The sequence below is a fragment of the Daphnia pulex genome, chromosome 8, assembly GCF_021134715.1.
Source record: "Daphnia pulex isolate KAP4 chromosome 8, ASM2113471v1".
Taxonomy (NCBI): Eukaryota; Metazoa; Arthropoda; class Branchiopoda; order Diplostraca; family Daphniidae; genus Daphnia; species Daphnia pulex.
The window spans coordinates 11,731,533-11,744,117 of record NC_060024.1 but is presented as its reverse complement, the minus strand read 5'-3'; the positions used below and the strand labels follow the sequence as shown (position 1 = coordinate 11,744,117).

The 12,585-nt window shown below is 41.1% G+C and overlaps 1 protein-coding gene across 3 annotated transcripts in view; it reads right to left on the bottom strand.

The window, feature by feature from the left end:
* Positions 1 to 12,585, bottom strand: part of LOC124199900 — a 102,355-nt gene that overhangs the window by 64,251 nt on the left and 25,519 nt on the right. For 2 of the 3 annotated variants that reach the window (XM_046595929.1, XM_046595930.1), the window contains exons 6-9: positions 7,874 to 8,067; positions 5,628 to 5,673; positions 5,404 to 5,473; positions 3,745 to 3,847 (exon numbers count right to left, since the gene is read on the bottom strand). In XM_046595929.1, the coding sequence (XP_046451885.1) occupies positions 3,745 to 3,847; positions 5,404 to 5,473; positions 5,628 to 5,673; positions 7,874 to 8,067 (413 nt within the window). Of the gene's footprint in view, positions 1 to 3,744; positions 3,848 to 5,403; positions 5,474 to 5,627; positions 5,674 to 7,873; positions 8,068 to 9,397; positions 9,716 to 12,585 lie in introns of those variants that run through there. The other variant, XM_046595932.1, reaches the window with a different exon arrangement.

The following is a 12,585-nucleotide window of genomic DNA, read 5'->3' as shown; positions in this document are numbered from 1 at the left end:
GAATATGACGTCGTCAAAAAGGCGACGAGTGCCAAAGTTCATTGTGCTACTGTGGTGTCGTTAAGCAGCAAGTGGGTGTACTCGCATAAAAAAAAAAGAATGGCCGGTCGGCATCGTATTGGCTTGTTCGCACTGGGTCAAAGATGTCAGCTCTCGTTTTTGAGGTCCCCCTTCCCATTTTCATGCTTTTGTGTAACAAGTGTCTGGCGTATTTGTTTGAAGTAAAAAAAAACAAAAAAAACAAGTGCCAGGTGAAGGGCGACACACACAATAATCTTGTTGGGAATAAACGACTTGAGAGCAACACGGTTTCATTTCCACCAGGTGTGCAGAAAAGAAGCGGCTCTTTATTCACGGGATGTGTAGTTAGTTATTTTTTTTTCTCTCTAAAAAAAAAAGAAGAAGGAGCTTCCCAATTGCTGGACCAGCACATAATAATCATGTGGGTAGACGGAGGAGGAGGAATTGGTCCACTTTTTTTTTAAATTCAAACCCCCAAAACAACCCAAAGAATTGTCACATATTATAATAAATACTAGGCATCCCCACCGGCACACGAGTCAGACCTTTAAGGGGAATTCAATTCCCCTTCAAAAAATCGTCCCGCTACCGTAATTGAGTAGAGACGGAGAGGCCTATACAAACGAGTCTACCAGTTGTGTTTTGTTACCTACACAAAGTCTCGTTAGAAATAAGACTGTCTGGTTTTTTTTCTTTCTTCCTATTGTATCGTCTGCTATGTATTTAGACGTCCTTTTTTTATTTATTTCCGACGGGGGTAATACAAAACACAATTTTTTCTGAAGGGGAAAAAAATGGTTACGGATTGTGTCTGGAGAGAGAGAGAGGCCCAAGAAAAAAAAAGGAATAAGAGGGCAACGTTCCAGATACCCAGAAGAAATGTCAAGTGAAATGAGCCAGGCACGCAGCGCCGTAGGGAGCCGCCCGAAAAGCAATGCGCTTCAAAACATTTTTTTTTTCTTTCTTCTTCTTCTTCTTCTTTCCAACCATCCGAAGTCTAACTTGCCGACAACCGGAGAAGAAGAAGAATAAGAACTTTCTCTCTCCCGCGTGTGTGGGTTCGGGCGGAAGAACGCACAGCGTCAGTGAAGCTTAATCATAGCTACGCGCAAGCGGGTGGAGTGAAGAAAAAACAAAACATACACACAAGAAAGAAGAAGGAAATGTTTTTGGGTCTTTTTTTCCCCCCTGTCTAATAATAAATACATTTATAACCAGGCAGGTTCATTTTTTCCAACCTGTTGTCTTCTACCCATCGTGTGTGTACTATCACGATCGACCGCACTTTCTTCTTCTCAGCATCTGTGCAGTTCAATTCCTTCTTGTTGCTTTTTTAGCCCCTATTTTTGGAACCTTTTCAACCCCGAGTGCGGAGGTATTTAGACGGAGGAAAAAAAAAATCTCATTTTTCATTCGAAATGAGTCAAACCGGGAGCAATTACTATCAAGGAAGTTCTTGCTGTTGCTTCTTTTTTTGGTTGTTGTTGTTTCCTTTTTACCGAATCGCCAGCCACCGAGAGACTCAACCGCCATCATCATTATCACAAAAGAAAGGAGCCCGCCCACGATTCGTTATGTAATATTGGATGTGTCGTCTTTGTCATTGTTCCTGTGTATTCTTTTGGTAGCACTAGTTTCACGCTCACGAATTTCGTGTTTTTTTTTCTTCTTCTTCTTTCTTCTGGATTATTTAAGGGGAAAATGGGGAAATAGCAATTTGAACTAATGGATAATCGCGCCAAAAATAGCTCGACAAAACTTGAATCATGCACAAAAATTCAAACATTTTAGCGCAATTCAATCTAATGTGCAATTTGACTTGATTAACTATCGAATTTTCCCCGGCTCCGGTTCGGGACGTTTTTGGGAAACGAGAAGAAACAACAGCGAAAAATTGAGGTTAATTGGATATTTTTTCTTCTCCATGGAGCTTTATGGCTGTTACACCAGAACTACACAATAGCAGCTCAGAGACCCCCTCCCACCCGCCCATCCTCACTCAACAAAAAGAAATTGGCTAACATGTGGATGATGAGGATTTTCACGACAGATTCATCGTCCGTCCCGAAATGGGTCGGAACATTTAGAAGAAATAAAGATAATACATCGACCGCTTGTTGTGTTTTTTTTTCTTCTTTCGGTCGGAGAGTGTCACATGTTTTCTTTTTGGCGCGTCTTAGTTTCGTCCATTTTTCTCTTTTTTAGTAGGAGGGAAGTAGTCGGATAGTAGTAGAACAAGCGGCACACTTATGAAATGATGTACGCCCGTCGACAATAAACGACGGCGGCGGCGTCCGTCCACTACACATACACACACACAGCCGAACGCACAAATCCTTCGTCATTTCATTTTATTTTTTTTTCGAAATGGGGGAGGGAGAAAGCTGCCATTTCCGGTCTTGGGTTTGTTGTCTTGTCATTTTGTCGGATAAAAAGGGCCATGAAGAAATAAAAGAATAAAAAAAAATCCCCACAGAAATAAGTTGAGACAGGTGGTCACTTTTTCGACGAAGAAAAGACCTCAAGAAGGAAATAGAAAAATGCCGTGTCTCATCTGCAATTGTTGGTTTTAGTCGGAGGATTTTGAATTTCGACCGTAGATCGTGTTCGTATTTTTATTTTTGCGCTCCGCTCGGAACTGACGGCGCCACCTAGCGATAGTTTCGACAACTTTTACTGACATACGAGTGTGAAAGAAAAAATTTGGGTTACAAAAAAAAACGGGAATTGATTTTTAGCTGTTGTGAAACGACGGTGATACGCTCGGGTAACCACAGTCCACAAAAGTACGCGAAAACGTTCTATTTTTTAATGTTTGTGGAACAAATATTTTTGTGATGTTGTGACAGACCATTGCCTCCATGTCGGACAAGATAGTTTACCACATCATCACGATCTCAGTGGTGGAAAATTACGAAATGCGGCGAAAAAGAATTGGTTCCAAGTTATATCGATTACGCATGATAAACATTAGACCAAAAACAAAAGAGCGCCATATTCAATTTCTAGTCCAGCAGGTGAGATCATCGGCGGAGAGTAAAAGCATTCGGCGGAAAGGAGGAAATATCCATACGAACGTACCGTACACCTGTGGCTAGCGGCCAAAGCGCAAAAAAGAAAACTGCCTACAAACAAGAAAGGGCTAGCCGCGCTAGATGTGCGCGAAACCAACAGAAAAGGAACGCGAAGCGGACACCGCTGATAATGAATCAAAGAAAAAAAATACAAAATTCAAAAAAGGCAAGAAAAAGGTATGGGCCACCCACACGAAGAAAGGGCCTTGCAGGTGGGGGATCGGGGCCATCCGCAAAAGATTTTCGTACGGCCGAGAGCCGAAAATGAATAAAATACAAAACAAAAAAAAGTGAGGAAAAATGATGAGGATGTTATTGCAGAAAAGAACAAACAAGAGATGTGTGTAGACGAGCGAAATCGACCTCTAACGTAAATCTGATTGGTCGTGCGTGAATCACGCTCTCTCCCGGCGTCTCCGAAAAAAGATACGCGGCAAAGTCGGTAAGGTACCTCAATTATTTTTCTCGAACGACTCTCTGCGCCCAGTATAGAATATCAAGAAGAATAAGTAATGAGGTGGTGCACTCGGCGTGAGCACTTGCATAAATAACAGTTAGATCCTGAGCTACGTAGGCATTATGGAAAAACAAAACAAAACCGAGTCCCCGAGCCAAAAGGAGTTGGGTGTGGAGATAAATTGGGACTTACCGGCAGGTCTAGCAAAGAGTCGATCGTGTGCAGAGCGGCTCCTTGGCGCAGTTTGCAGATCTCGATGAACTCTTCGTCGCGGCACTGCTTCTCCCTCAGTAGTCTATAATGGCCGGATATAAAAGACACAAGTGAATCATTAGCGTTTTGCAAATTTAGTTTAAAAAAAATTAATAGAACTAAATCAAATCATTTGGTTTTTCGGAAAAAAAGTAATAAAATGAAATAAATATTGATTGGCCTTAACAAGTTAACAAATTAGGTAATGTTTGGTTTAAATTCCTAGTCCTCAATGTATTGGAAAAAACCCGTATGTAGTTCTGATTGTTCGAGTTGCTTGACCAACGAGAACCACTGAGTGACTTGTTCACATGGATTATGTTGGACAAGAAAACTCTGAGAAGCGTGAAATGATGCCTTCATCATTTTCTTCTGATTCAGCCATGGCCCATGGTGGCCTCTGACAAGAAAGAAAGAGCTCTATGTCTGTGTGTGTCTCTGCCAGCTTTAGAAGCTACAAAAGTAAGATAAACATACCTGCCAAAAGAGTAAAATGTCAGTTGTGAAGTGCACAAATGATTTCCTTGCAGGTTTTGTCTGATGATTTCTAGTATTTTCCCACACTCACAAAAATTTAAACTTTAAAATTCATTGTAGTCTGCAATATGGGATGGCCCTGTTTTGCAATTGCCAGATTGCGAAAATGAGTCGAAAATTGACTCGTGACGTGAGTCGAACTCATGATTGGATAAAAATAAAACTAAATATATTGAATAAAACCCGATAAAACTGAATGATACGATAAACCTAGGTATTGGAAAAACTAGATTTGCATCTCTACAAGAGTACAAGTGAATAATAATATAATATGAAAGACGGGACGAGGGAAAGCATCGAAGTAAAAACGCCACAGCAGTCAGCATCGACAAGTCAATAACAAATGGGGCGCTAGAAATTCCGGTGTTTAACTGCAAGTTGGCACGTGCCCTCGCCAACCCTTTAGGGTCGTTAAACGGGCAGAGAAAAAAATAATAAAGCGAATATACACACAAACATAAAAAGGAAGGAGAGAAAAATTACGTGTTCTTTTTGTTTTTTTACATCGATAAAAAGGGTTTTCTAAAAAAAAAAAAGAGAGAGAAAAAGAGAGGATCTTTATGGAAATAGGACGGAAACGGGCGGTTGTTTTTTTGTTTTTTTTGTTTTAAGTATCTAAAAAGGGAATTTTTTAGTCCGGGAGGATCATCAGAGCGTATCAAAACAGCGTCCGTCCATAAAAAAAAAAGAAAGGGATGAATAGCCGTATCATCCCACGGGGAGAGTAAAATAAAATAAAACACACAACAAAAAAACAAAAAAACTACGCCATAGCTGGCGGGAGAGTATCGATCGTTACTTTCAATTATCAGCCGAGCGTGCGATATATACGGTCATGTGATTCCTTGATTGCAGTTGGCTAAAACCAAGTGACGTGTTCTTATTCTCTTTGCGTGTCGCAATTTCAGTTCAACGAATTGACGAAAATGGGAAGCGAAAAAAAAAATGTTGACATGGCCAAGGTGAAATGGTTGCGGTCACGAAATGTCCAATTTAAAAAAAAAGCGAAAAACAAAAATCGTGACGGAATGGATGAGGAAAAAAAAGAAGTGAACAACTTACTCCTTGGCCTGCGTGAAGAAACGGAAGTACTCGTCAAACTGGTTCCAGAATTGCTTGGAGAACAGCGAACCTATTGGGCCAGGTAAACAGATGATAATGTGTTGGTTTTTTTAGTACAAAAAAACAGAAATTAAAGCCACAAACATTTTTTTTTTCTTTGTAGAAAAAATTCCAACCAAATGAAAAAGAAAAGAATAACAAGTTGTAATAACAAAAGTGCATACCGATTTTGGTCTCATGTGGGTCCCAAGCAGCCAGGGCGTCTTCCAACTAAACGACGGAAAAATAAAAATCAAGTCAAACATTTTGAAGAGAACACGAACATTTTCTCTATCTCTAGTGGTCATCTTTACAAGAATGATTTTTTTTTCTTCTTCTTCTCGTTGGCAAATATTCTAATAAATAAGCCACACGCAGATGGTACCATCCATAATAATGACGCTTGTTAGTTTCTCTCTCTCTTATACCTAGAATTATATTATGTATTCGAACAGAAATAAATGAAGACAGACTCTCTCTCTCGTTTGAAAAAGAAGAAGAAGGGCTGGACTCGGAGAGAGAGAGCAGCAGCAGCAGCAGCAAACCCAGTCCTTGCGCACTAATACACTCTCCATCTCATTTGGCATGCACGGGTATTATCAAGGTCCTATACTTGTGTGTGTGTGTGTGTGCTGCTCTCGTCTGACATTTGAACATACACGCCCAACAGCCAATTCAACAAACAAAACCCCCCTTACAGAAAGAAAAAAAAAGTCAATCCGACACCTGTATGTGTGTTTTTCTTATTTATTTATTTTTTTTTTCATTCTCGTGTCCGTTTCGTTTTCATTTTTCACGAGTCAGACGCGGATGATTTATTTCAAAGTTAATTGGATTCAACGCAGCCCAAACTGCTGAGCAAACAAATGCAACAACAGTGTGAAAACCGACGCCGACCGGCCGCCAACATGATGGATGACGTTCAAATTAATACCGAGAACTCTGCGCTTTTATAAACACATTTCTGTCTACAAAACTATTAACAATCATGGGCAACAGCCAACGACATCTGTCTGATTCGAACGTCGGTTCGGGGGGGGGGGGCCGAAAACGAGAACATTTTCATCGGTTCTCGGGAAATACGCCACGAAAATCCGACGTGAATTATAAAGAAAAAGAAAAAAAGATTGAATGAATGAGTTTTTTTTTAAGTTGCTCAACACACATACGAGATTATAGGGTGTCTTAAGGTTTTTCCCGACAGTCCGAATTTTTTCTTTCTTTCTTTCTTTCTCTCTCTCTCGTTAAATGTAAAGATTTATGGTGGGAAAAAGACGAACGAAAATTTCACATTTTCGGTCCGGTCGGTCAACGGCTCTTTTTTCCCTGGAAACGAACGTTTTCTGTATGTTCAAACGAAGCATCCCTATTAAGGACGCTTGCCGGTCACGTGAAAAGCGATGAGATTGGTGTGACCGGAACAAACAAGCCCAGCGCTAGGAGGAAATAAAGATATGGGTCTCGGGGTTAAAGGAAAAAAAGAAAGAAAAAATACGGACGGGAAAAAATGGAGGGCACGAGCCCTTTTCACAGACACCGTCCTACGCAACAGGTGACGACTTAGTGTCTTTTAAATGGTTTAGTAATGGAATAGTAGCTAGGTACTCCAACGAGCCCAGCCCTGGCCCTACTACTAGTAACTACTGGATGTAATGGCAGTTTGCCGGTCAAATTAACTCAACAATAAACACTTGAACGCCGACAGTTTTTCCAGACGCTTCGGCCTCCATCTCGTACAATGGGTCATTTCGAATTGCTCTTATAATATATGTGCGCATAGTAGGCTCGTAAAAAAGATTTGAATGGACGCGGGAAAAAAGAAACGAAAAATCAAACGACGCTTTTTGGTTTTGTTTTTTTAATAATTGGAATAGCGCCCATTAAAAAGCAAAGCTCAAGCTACTCTATAACTTCCTCCGCCCCGTATAAATATATACCGAAAGAAACGAATGTGATTATGCACACGTAGAAAACATTCAACTAACTCTCTCTCTCTCTCTAACTCTACTGCTGGGCCATAACAGACTATGTTTTGCTTCTTTCAATTTAAGAACATTTAAGCCGAATGAAACTAGAATTTTCGTTGTTTTCTTTCAAAGCGGTTCAGACTGGCTAGAACTACGCAGACAAAAATTCAATGCATGGCATTTTTTTTCTATCCAACTTTCTCGAATAAGTAGTAAGTGATGTGAACGCCAAAAAATGTTTTCCACCGCCGTGAGTCTTTGAGGTCGGCCCCACTAAGTCGTAGGACTTGATAATCAGCTCGACACATTTCCGCGCCCAACGTTCCCACCAGAAACAAGCAAAACAATCTGTGGCCATTCCTGATTGCAAAGTTCTACCTCATAATCTTTCAACTAGAATCGCTAATTTCCTCATTCTCGATTGTTTGAAATTTTCGAATGTTTTGTTTTTCTTTCCATTTTACCTTGGTGAGAAGCATGTTGCTGACAGAAAGGATTGGCTCGATGCCGCCAAAGAGCTGCTTCTGTTCCTCGTCGCTAATGGAACAGAGTTTCCTCAGCGGTCTGGCGTAGATGTCGTAGATGGTCCTCAAACTGACGAGGAATTCGCGCTCGGAGTCGATCAGGTCCTCCGTCAGTCGAAACCGGGCATCCGTTTCTGCAATGAGAGAATCAACAGCAACAAAAAAATACATATGTAAGAAAATGGAATAATGTGGAATGAAACAGAACGACAAAAGTGATGACGCTCTTTCTACAGTCATGAAGAAGAAGAAGATCAGTTCAACGACTTCTATCGCGTCTAGCTTGTCTTATCTATCCGTCCCCCGAAAAAAATGTGGATACATTTAAACTACACACAGAGAGACAACCGTGGAGGGGGAACGTCAAACCCGGCATTCTTCACCACCATCAACTTTTCATTTTGTCGGTTGACAAAAAAAAACAAAAAACAAAAAAAGCCAAAAAAGGGAGGACGACAAAACGGGAACCAAAAATTATTTTTTCGAGATACGACAGCAGAGATAATCTTGTAAAACAAAAGTCTCGTCGGCAAAAATGATACGAGTCGCCATTGAATGCCACCCACTTTCGGATGATTATTACATAATCCAGGACGCAGTGCACCGGAGTGCACCGAGTAACAGCACAAGTTGACCGTCGCAAAATCGTCCCGTATTTATAATTGGATTGACCCGCATTGTACTTTAATAATTGCCCCCCCGTTGGTCGCTTTGATCGATATACAACAGCGTTGCTAAAAGAAATTGACGGCTGCAATTAAACTAATGATATAGAGAACGTGACGTCGACTCGTCGCGTTACTTTTTCTTAACGAGACGGAGAGCGCGAAAATAACAATCAAAACCACTTGTTGATGTTGTTTGTTTGTTTTCTTCTTGTTTCTTCGCCTTACGTATCGTTAATGTTATCAGTGTTAAAGAACATCTTACGTGTGTCTCCCATAAAAGGTGTCATCTATGAAAAAGACAGAGTAAGAAACAAACATCATCCAGGACAGGAAATCTTGACTGGTTACTACTGGTTAGTGTGTGTTTTGAGTGAGGAGCATTCTCTCTTTCATCTCAACGTGTCAACGCTATTGCTCGTTACTAAAAAAAAAAACTCCCTACAGGTTTTTTTGGGGTTGTCCAAGGACCTGAGCTGACTGGCCAGTGGGCTCCTGGCTTGCCTGATGTTTACGATAATGACCCCCCACGCTCCAGCAGCTCCGAAAAGCCATGAAAGGCGATCTTGTCTTTTTTTGTGAACAAGACAAAATGAATTTTCAGTTTTGAAAAGCAGAGCTACCCTATAAGAATTATGAGGAACAAATCAAGATTTTCGAGCCAAGGAAAAAAATAAATTCAAAAAATAGGAGCTAGGAGCTAAAAAAATAAAAATAAAATAAAATGGAAAGTGAGAGATATATTTCTATCTATATCTCGTTTTATATTTTGTTTGCTGTTTCTGGTTGTTTCTCATACTTGGAAGGAGCATGTCGTGCGAGGGATTCAAGAGCATGGCTGTAGCGTAGCCTGTCCTCTCCGATGAATTATGTCACATGCACTGCTGGGCGACACATATAGGTAACCAACTCACGTACGCAGTAACATCACCGTAGATGAAAAGGACGACAAGATCGGTACGGACAACAACTCACATGCACACAGCTCACAGGGGAAAAAAAAACCAGAAAAAACAAACAAACAAGCGACACAACAAACACATAGGCACACACACTAGAGAGAGAGAGAGAGAGCAGAGTACGGCGCGGTCTGAACACTTTGGCCACGCACTGGTCACTAACAGCCCCGCACGCGCGTGTTCACGCAGCCAGAAAAACGCCGGGACCCCCTGAAGGGCTATAGGAGAGAGAATCTAACGCGAAGCGTCCGAGAACCCAAGCAGCAAAAGGACGGAGCAGCAGAAGAAGAAGACGAAGAAGAAGAAGAAGGAAAAATATGAAAATAAAATAAACCGGCAGCTTGTTTGTTCCTCTATTAACGTGAACGAACCAGCCAACGCGTGAAACCCTTTTCCTATACACTCCACACGTATATGTATATATAGTTTGCCGTGCTGTATTAGGACGCAGCAATATAACGATTCTTGTTCCCCCCCCCAAAAAAAAATAATAATAAAAAAATAAAATTTTGGTTCGGTTTGGCTTTCAGAGGTTTTCCTCGGGGATAATATATAACAGCCGAACGAACAAAAACAGCGGAGAAACAACTTAGATTCTCAATTTCTCGACATTAGTTTACAACGACTAATAACAAGACAAACAAAGCCAACTTTGGAGTTGGTTTTCATTCTGTGATTTGTTCTCGTCTTACTTCACAGCAACAGCAACAGCCTTCCTCTTGTGGCCTATACGTTAGCATCGTCCGAAAAGAAACTGACGTCATTTTTTTTCTCTCACTTCAATGGTCTTCTGTGATTGGTCGCCAAAATTAAAAGCAAACACATTCTCTCTGACGGACTTATTCCTCGAGCTCTAAACATCTGTAATTGGACGATCTCTTTTGTTGGAAATAATAATAAAAAACAAAAAAACAAACAAAAAGGGGCTAGCTGCTATAGTGAATTGTTTGTTTAGAATAAAGAAAAGAATTCGAGCTGTATAGTCGTCGTCGAAAGGAATTTTTTCGTTGCAGCCCCCTGCAGAAACTGAAAGTATATACATGGTGTTAGTAGAGACTCTGTCTGATATTGTTTGTTTGGTCAAACACTGATTACATCGTCACGTCGAGTCAAGAAAGTGGCAAAAGAGGGGAGAGACCAAACAAACAGAAGCGTAGAGAATGAATCACTGACATGGCGACTTGTCTAAACGGACTGGACGGGGGGCTGGCTGCTGTGCTAAAAACTTTCATGGTCTCTTTTATTTCATTTTTCTTCTTTAAAAAAAAAAAAAAGTTTCTTTCTCTTACAGCTTCGGTGATTTGTTACTCATGGTTCTAATCTAATTTCGCTGCTGACCAAACAAAAACCGAGCGTCGAGAAAACAGATTAGAAAACAGCAGTCCAAAAAAGCCTACAGGCTCTAAGGGGTGGTAGATAATGATATGTATGTAGGGAGTGACGTTTTACACGACATGTAGACAGTCCGGTTCGAGTCGACGTACAGACATTTATTAACGAGAACTGCAGTGACGGTTTGTGTCTGAATGGCCATTCGGAATAAAGGGGAACAAAAATCCCGTGCCCTTCATCAATTGAATGCTGTTGAATTTGTGATAGAGGTTCCAGATCCGGCTCGAAATTTGATTTTCCAATTAATATGGCAGCCGTCCATAAATGAAAAGAAACGGAATAAAGCAACGAAGAAAAGAAGAAGAAGAAGAAAAAAAAAGTCGGCAGCGCAAAAAGCGGGATGGATGCGACTTATCAAGTCATGAAATAAAATCGAAATGAGCGCGGCGTTTGAAATGTCTACCCCGCCGATTTATAGGTGCGCTGTGTATGCATACATAACATAAGAGTATACAGCCAACGATATCACCGAGTCGATAAAACTAACCCAAAGAAAAGAAAGATAGAAAGAAAGAAAAAACAAACAAACAAACAAATCTGAAACGACGAAATCGTCAAAAGGAGGAATAGAGTTATGGCTTTTGATTGACGTCATCTGGATCATTGATTCGATGCGGCCCTTCTCGTCTCTACGATTTGATATGTTGATTCATCATCAAAAATCATCATGAAGCCATGGCCTTTCTTGGATGTATAAATCGCGGTATACACCTCTATAGCATATGAATGGGAATAAATTTCGCCGCATTTATCGCAACTATTCCGTTCTATACGCTCGCCGGGGCGATATAATCATCAAGCCGAGACGAAACGAGCGGCCAGGCTATTTTTGATGACGACTTTCACTACATGGCAAATGGGCGCTGGCCTGGAGTGGCCGGCCCATTTGCAGAGCAGTAAGGAGCAGCAGGAGCAGCTGTGCCTGTTTTTTTTTTCTTCTTGTTTTTTGGTTGGGGCATTGCATTTCTGCCAGAGGGCGAGGGGCTAGCGACTCTGGCTGTGTTTATTTCATCATCAGCCGCGCAACAATCATCATTCCCCAGTAAAGGCAAAGAGAAAATTACCAAAAATAAAGAACGACAACTACAAATGGGTAGCCTACAGGGCCATGATGTACCCAACCGCATTTCTTTATCCGAGGCTTGGCAACGACCGACGGGCAAAAAAAAAAAACGGAAAGTCAGCGCAGCGGGGCCACCGACGGGCCGCGGTCCCTTAATTGACTTTCACGAGAGATATAAATACGTTTCGGATTGATCGGGAAATGCGATTAAACTGTCAGTCTGCTTTTGATGTCCTCATCGCCCGCGAATCCAAACTTGGGAAGAGCAGAAAGCCACAAGATTGAACGACCCCGGCCTTTTTGTCCAAAAAGATGATATCGACATCGATAAAAAAAAAAATAATAATCTGAAAATGTACAAGTCCTTGTATAATAATATGCTGGTCGAGTGCTTGCCAGTCAATCCCTCCCATTTTGTGCCAAATTTTTGTTTTGCGTTTTTTTCTCTTTCCAGTCCACCGTAAAATCGAATTGAATGTCTGGCGAAAATGGTAGCCAGCGTTAAGTGGAGAGTATTATTATTTTTCGCGATCGCTAATATCGCAAAAAAAGGCCTCTTATGCCCAAATTGGC